Source organism: Mus musculus, chromosome 12 (genome assembly GCF_000001635.26).
Source record: "Mus musculus strain C57BL/6J chromosome 12, GRCm38.p6 C57BL/6J".
Lineage (NCBI taxonomy): Eukaryota > Metazoa > Chordata > Mammalia > Rodentia > Muridae > Mus > Mus musculus.
In genome coordinates this window covers 40,445,662-40,460,059 of record NC_000078.6, presented here as the reverse complement: position 1 = coordinate 40,460,059, position 14,398 = coordinate 40,445,662, and the positions used below count along the sequence as shown (strand labels likewise).

At 44.4% G+C, this 14,398-nt stretch overlaps 2 protein-coding genes across 11 annotated transcripts in view; one reads left to right on the top strand and one right to left on the bottom strand.

Moving 5' to 3' along the window:
* Dock4 (dedicator of cytokinesis 4) overlaps nucleotides 1-14,103 on the bottom strand; it is a 400,918-nt gene extending 386,815 nt beyond the window's left edge. For 8 of the 9 annotated variants that reach the window (XM_006515085.3, XM_006515089.3, XM_006515090.3 and 5 more), the window contains exon 1: nucleotides 13,666-14,103. In XM_006515085.3, coding sequence (XP_006515148.1) covers nucleotides 13,666-13,702 — 37 coding nt within the window. In that variant the 5' untranslated portion in view covers nucleotides 13,703-14,103. The remainder of the gene's footprint in view (nucleotides 1-13,665) is intronic. The other variant, NM_172803.2, reaches the window with a different exon arrangement.
* A 166-nt stretch (nucleotides 14,104-14,269) lies between these two features.
* Nucleotides 14,270-14,398, top strand: part of Zfp277 (zinc finger protein 277) — a 130,745-nt gene continuing 130,616 nt past the window's right edge. For both annotated transcript variants that reach the window (NM_178845.3, NM_172575.3), the window contains exon 1: nucleotides 14,270-14,394. In NM_178845.3, coding sequence (NP_849173.2) covers nucleotides 14,301-14,394 — 94 coding nt within the window. In that variant the 5' untranslated portion in view covers nucleotides 14,270-14,300. The remainder of the gene's footprint in view (nucleotides 14,395-14,398) is intronic.

Sequence of the window (14,398 nt, the reverse complement as noted above, 5' to 3'; positions counted from 1 at the left end):
GCCAACACAGAAGCAGGAGCCTCAGAGCTCAGTGGTTCTCAGCCGCATCCAGTCATGTGACCTTCCTTCTTCCTCTGCTCCTTCCGGTTACCCTGAGTCGCTGAAGACTTAGTCCTTACTACGGGGTCAGTCCATCCTGACTTGTTCAAACATGCTTTGATTTCCTCAAGTCAGCTCCATCCACCAATCCTGACAGAGGCCCCTCCAGCACTGTGCTCCTCAGCACCACACAGAACAGGATGACCTGACTAGCAAAGTCTAATGAGACGGCAAAAGGACAAGGTGGAGACTGACTTCACACAATGTTTTTACCACTGCCAGGGTCTCATGGAAAAAAGTGAAGGATGGTTAACACCTTCACACTGTGCAGAGAACACCAAAGCCTTAGGGCTGTGCCTCCAGATTCTAGCCCCAGGTCTTGTGAGCATGAGAGGCCTCTGAGTTTTGTCTCATCTGCTTTTCTAAATATCAGCCTTTCCCGGCTGCATCCCCTTGAGCAAATGACTTGCTGCAGGGCTGGAAAGCATACAAGGTACCAACCAACAGGCCTAGCTGCGTTCAATTTTCATCTTTAATTCAGTTTGGTTTTTTTTGTTCTCTGCTTGTTTTCTTTTCCTCGGCCTGCCCATACCTAGTTTTCTGCAATTTAAACATACACTAGAGGTTTTATTTACAGCTCAAAAATCTCTTGAAGGAGAACCAATACTAAATCCTGTTTTCTTCCTCTGCCTGAGTTAGAAAGAAACGGAAAAAAAAGACAAACCATTGTCCAAGACAGGTCAGGTGACAGGAATGGGGGGAGGGGTGGAAGTCACCCAGAAGGAAGAGGAAAAAGATGTCCAGCTATTTAAAGTACAGGTCCCACTCAGGTGTTTACTCTGGACAATCAGAGCAGCTGGTGACTCATGCCCACAGCAGTATCTTCAAAGGAGCACTTCCATTCTCTTGCACAAGTTCCGAGTTCGTCAGGATATGAGACACTCCCTCCACAGGGCTGTTTCCTCAGGAACAAACATCAATAGCAACATCATCCCAAGGCCTGATTTTCACTTTAAAGTTTGATGGACCTGCCTTAATCTTTGTGCTGTCTTCTATGTGTGCCTGTAATACTGCCATAGTAAGTGAATATCGAAATATAAATGCAGATCCTATCCACTTGGAAGAGATGTTACATAAATGAAATACAGCTATGAACTAGTCTATGTCCTTCCCTTGCCCAGGCATCCAGTGCTACACCTCTGAGGATCCCCATCGAGCAATGCCTGCTTTATCAGCAATAGGTATACGACATCAATAAGCAACCATTTCTTCTTTACCAATGCGTCATCAAAATTCACCTTTATGCTTGTCACTACCGGTGAATAATGCAACAGGCCAACCTACTTAAGGTCAAGCTAACTCCATTCCACACACTTAAGGATGGCAAAATGGGAAAGGGAAAAAAAAAATCCTCCAAATATTGCTTGTCTCTTCAGGGTGCTGCAGTGCACAGCCAGGTTTTCCAACCCAATGGGCACGTGAAATGATGCTCCAACCCAAATTCTTTATCATGAAACTTCATCTGTCTGTCTTAAATGGCAGCCTAGATGGTTAAAAACCTGTTGTCACCATTTTTATTAATAATTGTAGCATGAGAAATGAAACATTTGAAGACAGTCTTCTGTTGGTTGCTTTGAGGGGGACTCAGAGTGAAAGAACTCAAGACTGTAACCAACTGTGCAAAACCACAAATAAATATAAACCGAGCATTATTCCAATAATATAAGACCAGAGTTATTAAGAGATGAACATCTTCAAAGAGTCTAATTCCAGTTAAGTCCATGCTTCCTGGGGTCGAGTCAGGGGAGTCAGGATTCTGACCCTGCAAAGGTCTGCATGGATCGCACTGAAGTCCAGGACGCTGCTTCTCTTTTCTTTGTCTCTCTCCTATGATGTCTAAGGTTATCTAACTTTCTCTCTTAGCCTGAGCTACCATAACAGAAAAGCACAGGCTTGGCTCTATTGATGCTTTCAGTTCTAGAGGATGAATGTCTCAGTCAAGATTCTGCAAGGCTGGCTCCTGATGAGCACATGCACGCTTCCTGGCTTGTACGATGGCACCTCCTCCCTGTGTGCTCTAATGGTTTTCCTGAGTATGCAGAGACCCAGAGAGTTCTCTTTCATCTCCTCATTAAGATATCAACCCCATGGGCTTAGAGCCTCACCCTATGACATCATTTCATCTTGATCACTCCCTTTCTACAGCCATATTAGGAGTCAGGGCTTCAACACATTGAATCTGGAGGGAACACAGCGGGTCCATAACACTCATGCATAAGCAAGTATGCTATATAAATGCTAAGTGAAACAAACCTTCAGGTTGTTGACTCTATGAAAGGTTTCACTTGCATAAATTATCCATGGCCCATGGTCTCACAGGACAGTTACAGAACAATGTAAACGGAGTAGGGCCACCACCATCAGACTTCCAAGCAAACGCTTCATGCAGAGGGTAGCATTTTTATCGCAGGTGAATTCATTTGAAGCCATTTTTTCAAAAACAGGCTCTGGCTTTTTATTTCCCAAAGACTTATGCCCCAAGGACCTCTGGACGCAAAGCGTCACAGTAGCTACTGGGACGTGAACAGGGCAGCCACATGACAACCACTAACTGGACACAGCAAGGAAAGCCACTTTCAAAGGAACAGGGCAAAATATGAGTGTCCTGACTCGGCTTCCTAAAGCCTAACCTCTAATCCTGAAAGGAAATTCTACCCATGAATGAGTGCTTCATTTATTAAAGGGTTTGCATAATTGTTTTCTGATTATAAAAGAAATTCATGTTAATTTTAGAAGTCATTAAAAGTAGAAAGTTCCATTATAGCTCTGTCATGTGTACTACTGGTTATAATAATACTAGCATTCCAATTGTTTTCTAAATATTTTCCTCTTTTTAAGCTTACAATAGCCATTATGTAACTATATGTATATAAGAAAATACACACACACACACACACACAAACACACATTTCCCTGCTGACTTCAGGTCAAAAACATCCATATTTAGTATTGGGAACTACATTCTGCACACCACTAATAGAAGTACTAAACGCTCAATTTTGTAGACGTTTTCCCACATTATTCCTAACGTTTTTTTTCATACAGAGCTCTACAGGAAACTTCTGCAATCTCTTCTACATCTTAACCAAACTTTTTTCTTTTTTTTCAGGTTTTAAGTGTCTGTATTTCTTCAAGAGCCTGTCTGAACCCTAAGCCAAGGAGGCTCACAAACCTCTCCACTAATTCTGGCTGTCTCAGGAAAATGGAGACAGACACCTCCTCCCCAGGTGGAGGATGCTGTTCTGTCCAGGCTATTTTTAGTTGCCAAGCCATACATGCCTGTCCATGTGCCCAAACCTGTCTGTTTTTTTCTTTTTTGTTGTTGTTGTTGCCAATGACAAGTAGAATTCTTTCATTCGAAATAAATAAAAACATGGAACCAAATCACTACATCTCTGCCAGATTTCTGGTAGATATTTTTAGGGCAATGTCCAATCGATAATCAAATAAAAAATGAACAATTAGCTGCTTGATTTATAAAAATGTTGCCCAGTTAGGGGGATATGACTGCTGAGGTCACAAAGGTAAGGGTTCAAATATCCCAAGGAGGTTCTTGTTAAGGGCCCTCCCTGATACCTTTCCTCTCTGCATAGTCACAAGAGACTGGAATGCATTACTCTTCGTCGTCAAAAGCCCCGTGTAAATGTCGTGCTCTCCCTTTTTCCTCGCCATGTTGTCATTCACCCCTTTGCATCAGATTCCTGTTTTCAGATTTAGTGGTTTTCCTTCTTCAAGCTAAAGGATGCAAATATGATCACTAGCCAAGGTAACCTGAGTCTTAAACCTCATCCTAAGCCCTAACTAAGGATGGTGCTAAAAATAAAAGCCTGGTGCATCCCGTTTTCAGGTGTCTGTTCAAAGGCTGGCTGATGTGGAAGAGCTCCAATCCATCGCTCCCACTTACTGGTCATCATGCTGCCGTGCCCCTGTTTGGGGCAGGTCATCTCCTACCCCACTGCAGTGCCCCTGTTTGGGGGCAGGTCATCTCCTACCCCACTGCAGTGCCCCTGTTTGGGGGCACGTCATCTCCTACCCCATTGCTTTTTTCTCTTTCACCAACAGGCACCCAAAAAAGGGGCATAAGCTTGGTTACTGTAGCATTTTAAGGCCACCTTTATAATCAATCACTTTCCTCATGAAGACCACAGTTCATGTCTCAATGACAAAGTAGCATCCATCCCCTTCAGACTGCTTTCCTCTCCCCTCCCACCCACTTTCCCATCCCAGTTCTTTCTGGAAGGGGTCATATCTCAGAAATTAAAAATTGGGGTAGAAAGAGAATTACCATGGATGCCTCAAACAGAAAGGATACCCTCCCTGTTGAATATGTCTGCTCAACTCAAAGCTGGTGTGTGAGAAGCCCTGACTGGTCCTCCTGTAAAGCTCCCAGTCACCGAGTCTTTGAAAGCACCCTGCTTAGCAATAGAAAGCAGAAAACAGCACCACCGCTTGCTTTTCTTCCCTGGTTTTCTCCCAGTTTTACTCTGGTATGGTTTGCAAATGCAAATTTTACATATTTTAAAAATGATTTTTCTTTATTTTTGCTTGCATGTCTGTCTGTCTGTGTTCCATGTGTTTATCTGGTGCCCAGTGAGGCCAGAAGATGGGGGTGGAGGGTAGGAGGGGGGGGTGTGGTGCTTTACAGGTATCTCAAACTCAATGTGGCCAAACAAAACCCCTTCTAGAGACACTATAAGCTTGCTTTGCCTACACACAAAAAAAGTCTCATTTACTGAACAGGAGACGCTTCTTCATCAGGGCACCTAAGCAGAAACCAAGACATCTGATATGTGCTGTATGCTTGCAATCCTCAAGTCAACATACACAGATGCTAATCCTGAAAGCCATGGTATTTGAAGATGAAGCCTTTGAATGATAATTTGCCATTGGGTTGACCCTTCACAGTTGCATTGGTTAACTTATTTAAAAAAAAAAAAAAAAAAAAAAAAAGGAGAAACCTTGCTTGGGGACACAGCACAAGTGACTACTTGCAAGCAAAAAAACCGAGTTAGCTAGCATCTTGAAGTCTTGGAGACTTCCAGTCTCCAGCACAGTGGGAAATAAATTTCTATTGTTAAACTTTCCTGTCTGTGGTGTCTTTGCTATATTGCCCATAGCTCCTTAGGACAACATCCCAAGCTTTTCTCCAGTGCCTAACATTCAGTTATGAAGCCCTGATGCTTTTATCCCTTACTACCTCTCAGTCCCATCCACATTTTTGTTCGTTGGCTGGTCAACTGCCGTCTTGATCTAGTTGGTCTTGTTTCGTATGAGTCCCTGGCCTCAACCTTTTGATCATCCTCCTCAGCCTCCTGAACACATGTCCCAGGCTTACAGAATGGTGCTACCACATGGCCCCATCCACACCTTTCCAAGCTGAAAGCTGCTAATTGGTCCAGGTACACATAACTCACCAGTTATGTGGTAACTACTTAGTTATATGTATGTCACTCTTCATAAGCAATATTATGTATGTATATGTATATATGTGCATATATATACTCACACATATATTCATATTTAATATTGAAAAAGGAATGAGAATTTACCAATGTTTAACACTGAGTCTTGTTTGTACAGTAACTGCATCTTCTTTATACATCTCATATAGTTTCAACTCTACTCTCTGCTTTCTCTAACTCATAACTTAATACCTTGAATATCTACTTTTAAAATATATTTTTAAAAAATATCCCATTGTACATTCTGATGTGCTTATAGCCCAAACTGACTCAGCTATTCTACAGTCATTTATGTTGTCTCAAAGGTAATATGGTTAAGGACAATGCTGTACATAAAATGTTTTGCATCTACCTGGCTTTTGGCTTCTGCCCCCCATATAAACTTTGGGGAGTGGGAATACCAGAAGTCCTCTTAGCAACTACCACCTCAGATAATTCATCATAACACCTAGGAGATTTATTTAAGGAAGCCTTCTTCCACTCCTTTCTGTGTGACCTCTGACAATTCACTTAACCCTTCCATCATTCAGTTTTCTGTTAAATATGAATGGCGACTCAAGCTTCCTTCATACAATGTCATGAGGACTAAACAGCAATACAAGACAAGCTCTTAGAACTGTCCTGGGCATACAGCAAATGCTCCCTAAATATTATTTTTATATAATACAGTGCTTTGAAAAAGAATGGCCTCCATAGGCTCAGTCCCCAGCTGGTGGAACTGCTTGGTAAGGACTAGCAGGTGTGCCCTTATTGAAGGAAGTGCCTCAATGGTGCCTAGCTTTGAGGTTTCAAAAGCCCATGCTATTTCCCTTACTCTCTGCCCCCTACTTATGACCAAGAAGTGAGCACTCAGTTGTTTCTGCTGCCGTGCTGCCTTTCTTTACTCTACCATCATAGACTGTAAACCTCTGAGATCATACATAAGTCAATTAGACACTCTTTTTTAGAAGTCCCTTTGGTCATAGTGTTTTTATCACAGCGATAGAAAAGTAACTAAGACACATATTATACATAAGTACATATAAGGTTACAAAATAATAGTGACAAACTACAATCAGCAGGGTACAGCCTAACAGTTTTACCACAACTAAATTTTCAAAATATATTAACGCTTTTTAGTGATTTTCATTTCGTTGGTGGGTGTCCACATCTCACCACACATCTCCTGTCAATTCCCAGGAGCACAACAGTTGTTCCATAAGTAAAGTTAAATTATTCAAATGGAAATTAGCTTGGGAAACTAGAGTTCTTTATTCCTTTAATACTACACAAATAAGTAAACTCAACTAGTTTAGTTTTTCAAGAAAGTAAGTGTCTCTTATAGGATCACTGGTTGCTCTAAAAAAAATTGATCAAGAACATTAAAGAAATAGTATAAGAAATGACTTATCCTACTGTCCTAATTAGTTTTCCTTTGCTGGGATAAACAGCATGACCCAAAGCAAATTGGAAAGAGTAAGAGTTTATTTGGCTTATACTTCCATACTGCAGTCCATCATTGAGGGAAGTTGGGGCAGGGACTGAAGCAGAAACCTGGTGGGAGGAACTGGAGTAGATGCTTACTGGCATGCTCTCTCGGACTTTGCTCAGCTCCTTTCCTTACACAATGCTGCCCACCTGCCTGGGGATGGAGTGCTCACAGTGGGCTGGACCTGCTGCAGCCATTAGCAATGCAGAAAACGTTCCACATAGGTGCTCCTAGATCCATGGAATAGAAAGAGGCATTTGCTTAACTGAGGTTCCCTATTCCCAGGTGACTCTAGTTTGTGTCAACTTGACCAACTGGACAGCACACCTCTCACCTGCAGTCTACCTTAGTAGTGTCTCTATGCAGGGAGTGGAGAACAAAGGCAAAGGAATGATGTGAAGAGTCCCACAGTGATCTCATTGAGATAGCCTGCAGAAAGGCACACAAAGGACCCTCAACATAAAACAGGCTATCGTCGTGGACCTTGGCTGCCTACCACTGCGTGAAAGCAAGAGCCTATTGCTAAAGACACCACATACTTTATTCACAGGGCTGGGGGGTGTAGGGGCGGGAAATCAAGGTAGTCTGACCTAGAAGCCTCTCCCTGAAAGCCAGTTCTCATGGTGTTCGAAGGTGCTAGGCGAGCTGCAAAGAAAGCTGTTAAGCCTGGGAACCACAGGACAGTACTGGAAAGACATCCTCAGTGGTGCCATGGCGGCATCTGTATCTCCGCAGCAACCAGGAGTTATCTAATTGGACCTAATGCTGGTCAAGTGGAAGGAACTCAGTCTGATTACTATAAACCTGTGGCTAAAGAGATCATAGGCCGTATAGGAAAAATCTAGCACCACCATATTACTAAAGCAATAGAGTTCCCACCTGCATTATAAACATGCATCCTTATATCCAAGGATAAGCACGCTCTCACCTCCCGCCAGAGATTTAGGACTGGTCCAAATACAGAGAGAGGCTGTGGGCTCTTCAGTCTCAAGTGAAATATCTATAACACAACCCCTATACCTAAAGCTTAATGACTATCAAGGGAAAGAATCAAAAGGCTTGGAGGAGCCAGAGGATTGGGAAAGTGCCATATGACAATGTCTTCTGGACTCTCATGAGATACTCCGTGAGCTCTTAACAATATGGCTGCTTGCACAAGATCTACACACCTTACCAGTCTACATGCCAGTGTAGGGGGGAAATTTCACAAGATCACAGCCGTAGATGGAGAGCTACGGCAGTCAATGCCTACTGAGAGAATAAGAACCAGTTGTTGTAAAATTGTTTGTTTGTTTTTGTTTGTTTGTTTGTTTTAGTGATGAAACCCCAATCCTAAGGGGTTACACAAGTAAAAGCAACACTAACTGGGCTCAGCCAGTTACACACACACACACACACACACACACACACACACACGGAACAGGGCATTAATTCAAGAGGAATTGGTTAGGAGGATTTGAGAGGAATTGGTGGCAGGAGAAGGGAATAATCCTGACATCAATCTTAGGTTTCCATTTGAGCATATTAAGTGTACCCACACACATGCAAACACATACATGCACACACACACATACACACACACAAGAAAAGAAGGAAGGACGGAAGGAAGAAGAAAGAAAGAAAGAAAGAAAGAAAGAAAGAAAGAAAGAAAGAGAGAGAGAGAGAAAGAGAAAAACTCCACGCCAACACCATGTTAAGAACTTGACAGAAACCTAACAAAGTCTGAGTTCTAATGCAGTCTGTCTCTTATATGTGGCATTGCGGTAGTATTTTTCAAACTATGGGTTGGGAGCCATTAATAAGTCATTGAGTCAATTTAGTAATGAGCTTTAATGAAAAAGAGTAGCTAACGTGGAATTCAGGCAAATGTGGTTTCCCTTATGTGTGTGAAGTGGTTCTAGAGGGTGCTTAATATACACGAGAGCAGGAAACTTATTATTTCTCTTAGGATGATAGTGCAAGATTAAAAGCCTTTAAGCCGGGATAAATGCTACTGTTTCCTCATCTCTTACGTGTAAATTATTGCTCTGCTTCAAAGAGCAGACTCATATAAACTAATTTCACATTTTTATGAAATATGAAATGTTGTATTTGTAAGCTATTAAATTAACTTTTTTTTTTTTTTTTTGCCTTAGATATCTTTCTGATACATGTGCTCACAGCATAAAGTCAGCATGGGAAAAACTTAGACACACACTACCAAAGACAATTCTCAAAAGTGTTACAGTAATGAATACAGCTGGAAACAGGAAAAGTCTGAGTTTCTTGAAATTTTGTAATCCTTATGGTGCTACTATAACAGCTTCTTAAGGGAATCTGGACAAGAAGAAATGGGTAGCATCTCTGTTACCATGGGGACCTTATGAAAGAATCATCACATAGGACAATGACCAAAAGAAAAAAACTATTTTTTACTGGCTGTTGCCTCAGGAGGCTGGATCAAGAACAGCAGCCGCTCTATCACTGGCACAGCCCTCCTAGTTACTCTTTTCTTCCCACCTGCAGTATAGAGTCTGCACCAGGCTCAAAGCCTTACCAACAATCCCAAGCTATTTAGTTCTGTGTACTGTCTATCTACAACACAGTAGCACAAAATAGGAAACATTTTAAGAAACAGCAAGGAAACTGACAAAAGCCAAGAGGAAAGGCAGATACCTTCCTAACTCTCCCACACAAGCCCATCAAAGAGTCCCTCCAAAGGGAAGGGGGCTAAAGATCCTCAACAAGAAAGAGAAGGTGCCACTTAGAAGTTGAAGACACTTCAACAAGAATTGATTCCTATTCCAATGTGTTCTAGAAGCACTTCCAGAGAGATACAGGAAACAATATGTGGAAGGATCAGTAACATCAGGATGGCAATATTTTATTTTTAAAATGATATTCATGACCTTCAGAGTAGCTCGCCTGGGGTTTTGTTTTGTAAGGCTCTCTGGGGCTTTTATTTCCTTTTCCACTTTCTTTCTTTCTTTCTTTCTTTCTTTCTCTCTCTCTTTCTTCCTTCCTTTCTTTCTTTCGTTGTCTTTTGTGATGTTTTGTTTTGTAGCCCATATTCTCTGGCTAAGCTTAACCAGGCTCACACAGATAAAACATCTACCTAGGCTTAAGAAGCCTGAGGCTCCGCAGCTCTACTGCCTCTACTGCCTCTCCTGAGGTTGCTGTGCATACACAGTGAAGACAAAAGCAAACGTAGTGGCTTTAACTTTCTTTCTTACTAATGCCTACCACTGTATGAAGCACAAAAGCAGAGGAGGCTATGCAAAAGGCACACAGAGGTCTGAAGGGCATTAATAAGTGGGCGATTAATTAATAAGTGGGAGTCACTGCGCATGGAACTCATCCCAGAGAAACAGAATCAGACTGAGAAAGAGCAGAAACACCTGGATTCGGGCAGCCTTCCACAGAGCATTCGCTAACTTCTGGTTTTACTTTAAAACCATGTGGGACGCGTCATAACAAAAGCATCCACCTCTTGATGCTCTAAAGCACTTGATACCTCTTGATTAAGTTTTGTAACAAAGGACACATTTGGTTGCAAGAACTCTCCAGAATTAGTAAAGACACTGGGTAGCACTTACCCCAGAGATCAGGGCTCAGAAGGGTTAGATTACTTACTTCCGGTAACACAGTGGACAGCAGTGTGTAGATGAGAGCAGGAGCTCATTTGTTTTACCTAAGACAAATGTGCCTATCATCATACCCTAGCTCTTATGCTGGACCACTGAACCATAGCCTCATCCTTGACCTTTCCCCCTCCCCTGGGCAATCCTGGGTATTGAGTCTATGGCCTCTTACTTGCTAGGGAAGTGCTGCCACTAAGTTTCTTTCCATTTATGTATATATGCATGCACGTATGTATGTATTTATACTAGGTCTTGCTGACTTGATCACGCTAGCCTATAGTTGATGCTGTAGCCCAAGCAAGGCTTAAACTTGTACCTTTGTTTTCTGAGTCTCCTAAGTAGCTGAGGTTATAAGCAAGTCTATGCCACCAAGTTCAGCTACTAATATATATATATTTTAAAGGAAAGGTTTCTTATCCCTCAGCAGTAAAGCTTTACTAGTGTACTTCCTGAAAATCAGAGACAAAGTGTAGATTGTTTTATGCTCACTCATCAATTCATCATTAAAAAGAATTCCTATGTACCAGACTTGAGTATATATTAATATATCTATCTTTCAAGTACAAAATTTACAAGGATAAAATTTTAGTAATTTTATCCACTATATTACTTTATATATAATCATGTTATACATCTATTTGTATGAAAGGCCATACTTAAGAGGCATCATTACAAAAACACACACTATATACTGAAACTTTGTGTATTGTAAGTTACATATTTTTTGCAAAGAACAAGGAAATTGACTTCTATACCCGCTATGAGCCAAGCATAACATATATTCTCTGTAATAATAGGAAACCATAACTCAGATCTGAATTTTTTTTAAAGACTTTTCAATCTAAGCAGCTCCGAATACTGCTCACCATGGTGAGAAATGAAAGTCCACGGGTAAGTATCCTAGCAAAATTTTCATCACACACCCGCCTAACAGATGGGTTCTCAAAAACAACCAAGCATTCCGCAAGCCAAATGCTCAAAACTTAGTAATAAACAATGATTAACATTCTTGAGTATGTGATACTGCAGAAATGAGAACCTCAGCAACAATTTGGGGATGGGGGGGGGCAGAAGCTCGCTTTGTGCTCTCACCTCTCATCTCACCTCCCACCTCCCTTTCCCAAACAGGCACACCCTCTCACCTCCCTACCGGGCTCAGCATCCCAAGCCTTGGTGTTGGCTGCAAGCTCAAAACACTTGACTGATCATATCCGGTTGCCATTCCAGGAAATCCCAGAGTGGTTTTTAAGCCTCTGCCCACAGCTTGTAAAGAAAGGCGAGAGAAAAACTAATCGATATCAGCACCCAGCTGTGACCTGGCACGGAAGGAAATCTGGAAAAATAAATGTCATCCATAACCTGTATCATTTAACACTTGCAAGAACACAACCACTGGGATTGACTCTAAGGTGGACAGTGTTGCCGGGGTGGATCTGAGATTCCTGCACCAGGTGTCAAGACTGGTGCCCTCTGGTTCCTCAGCCCTCAGACAAGGAAATGCCTTTTCCCTTGCAAGGGTTATCTGATCCCCCCCCCCCCCAAAAAAAAGAGGAGGGAACAGAGAGGAAAACAACCTCTATCTACACCACTCTGGGAGAGCCCTTTGGCAAGAGAAGCTGGAAACCTTTCGCAAAGGTGGGCACACGACAAACTATTGTCTTGCTAACCAGTCACAGCCCAGAAAGGAAGCTCATGGAAAACATGACTGTTGAATCAGAGAGTCCCTTCAGTAGATAAAGTCCGATCCCTAGGCAAAGTAGGGGAGGTAAAATCTGCAGTGATTAGGGTTCCCCTGAAAGGTTTTACAGATTTTTTTTTAATTACAGGAGAATGAAGTCAGAGCATAAATACGTCTCTGTATCATATAAATTACTAGGTCCGTCCACAATAAAAACAAGAACGCCAATCGGCAGAACGGGGCATTATAGGAAATGAAGATTGTCAGTAAAATCTATAATGCTTTCTTTCTGTTAGACCTTCTGGGAGGTTATAATTGCATTTGGCCAATTCGGGCTTGTCAGTGAGCCTGGCTTCTTAATAGTCTCAACCCTAAAAGGAGTGACTGTCAAAGGGGGAGGGGGGTACCCAGCTGAAATCAAACAACAAAAACGGGAACTGTAATCCTACCGACAAGGGAGGAGGGAAGGGAAGGGAGCCTCCTGTATTCATCAGTCAACATTAATGGTCTTTGTTGTTCACCTTTGCACAGAACAGTGAATGCTATCCTGTTCCTTTTTCTCTCAAATCAGTGCCAGGGTAGTCCTCTCCTAAAGCTGCCTGCCAGCCTCTAAGAGCCAGGCTTTCTGACCCTCCTCTCCCTCGTCACTTTCCAGCCGGCCTCTATGACCCCCACTGCGCTCATTCCCTGGTAGAGAAGGTGGCCAGAAGTAAAAACCCTGCCAAAATCTCGGTTCCCCTCCAAGGACCAAAGAGCGCAGGAGCACAGATGTTGAAATTTACCAACCCCCCTGCTCGCAACACACACCCCAAACACCCGGGAGGCGAGGGAGGAAGGAGGCTACGTCCCGACTCCGTCTGTCACAGGGGCTACACTCTGCACTCTGGGAATGCCGACCCCAGCCGCAGGGACTTCGCGCCTCCCTACTGTTTGGGAGTATTCTAGCAGCCGGTTCCTGGTCTCCCTCATCACCCCGGGAAATCTTAGCAGCCCACTGCCAGCTCTCTGCCGCTGTGGGCCAGCAGGGGTAGAAGGGAGAGAAACCCTGTTGGCTTCCCCTTCCAACTTGACACGCAACACGCCCCGCGGCCGCTCCAAACTCCGCCAGCCAGCAGAGACCGGAGCGGCAGTCCGGACGTTCTGGGATCGGGTTCGAGGAGCGCCGAGTGCACGGTGAGGAGCGAGCCCCCCAGTGCTCGCCCCTCAGCCGGAGGCCGGTGCGGCCAAGCCCGGGACCCGCTGTGCAATGCCAAGACCTGGCATTTGCAGCCTGGAGCGGAGCGAGCTGCGTGGGGGCAAGGACCAGAGCGTGGTAAAAGTTCGCCCGCGAGCACTCACCCACGCCGTATTTCTCGTGCTCCGTAGGTATCCACATGGCTATGAAGGGCGTTGAGGGGCTCCGGGCTGTGCAATCCCCGCGCCCCTCCAGTGGCTCACAACAATGCACCGCTCCCGAAGAGCAGCTGTGTCGCTGGAGCACAGCGGATCGCGCGGGCTGCGGCGCTGGGCAGGGTCTGCTCCCGGGGCTCCGGAGCCGGCACTGACACTACACCGCCGAGGCGGAGCCGCCCGCCGCTCTGCCGGCCGCGGCTGCTCACAGCCCTGCGACGCGCTCCCGGGGACCCGGCGGCGCAGTCATTGTTCTGATTCACTGAACTAAGCGAACACGCCGGGGCACTCGCGGGCGCACCCCCGCCCGTCAGCGCCCGTCCAGCGCTGCCTACCCACTGCCTCGCGGCATGCTGGAAGTTGTAGTTCTTACGCTCCCGGCTCCGGAAGGAGGCGGGACTACAGCGGTTGGGGGCGGGGCACCTAGTTAGGCTCGCCACAATCGATTGGTCCAAAATGTGACGGCACAGCATAGGCGTGTAGGAACTCCCTCAGTGAGGCGGCATGCGACCCCAGGCGCGTTTTTATTGGTGTATCACCGCTCCGCCCCGCCTACGGCCCGCCCCTTTCTACTGTGCCAGGTAATGGCTGCTAGTGAGGTCCAGGGGCTTCCTGTGGACCCCCGGGAGGCTGGGGTCCGCGGGGTCCGCGGCGGAATCGGACACACAGATCATGAAGGTGA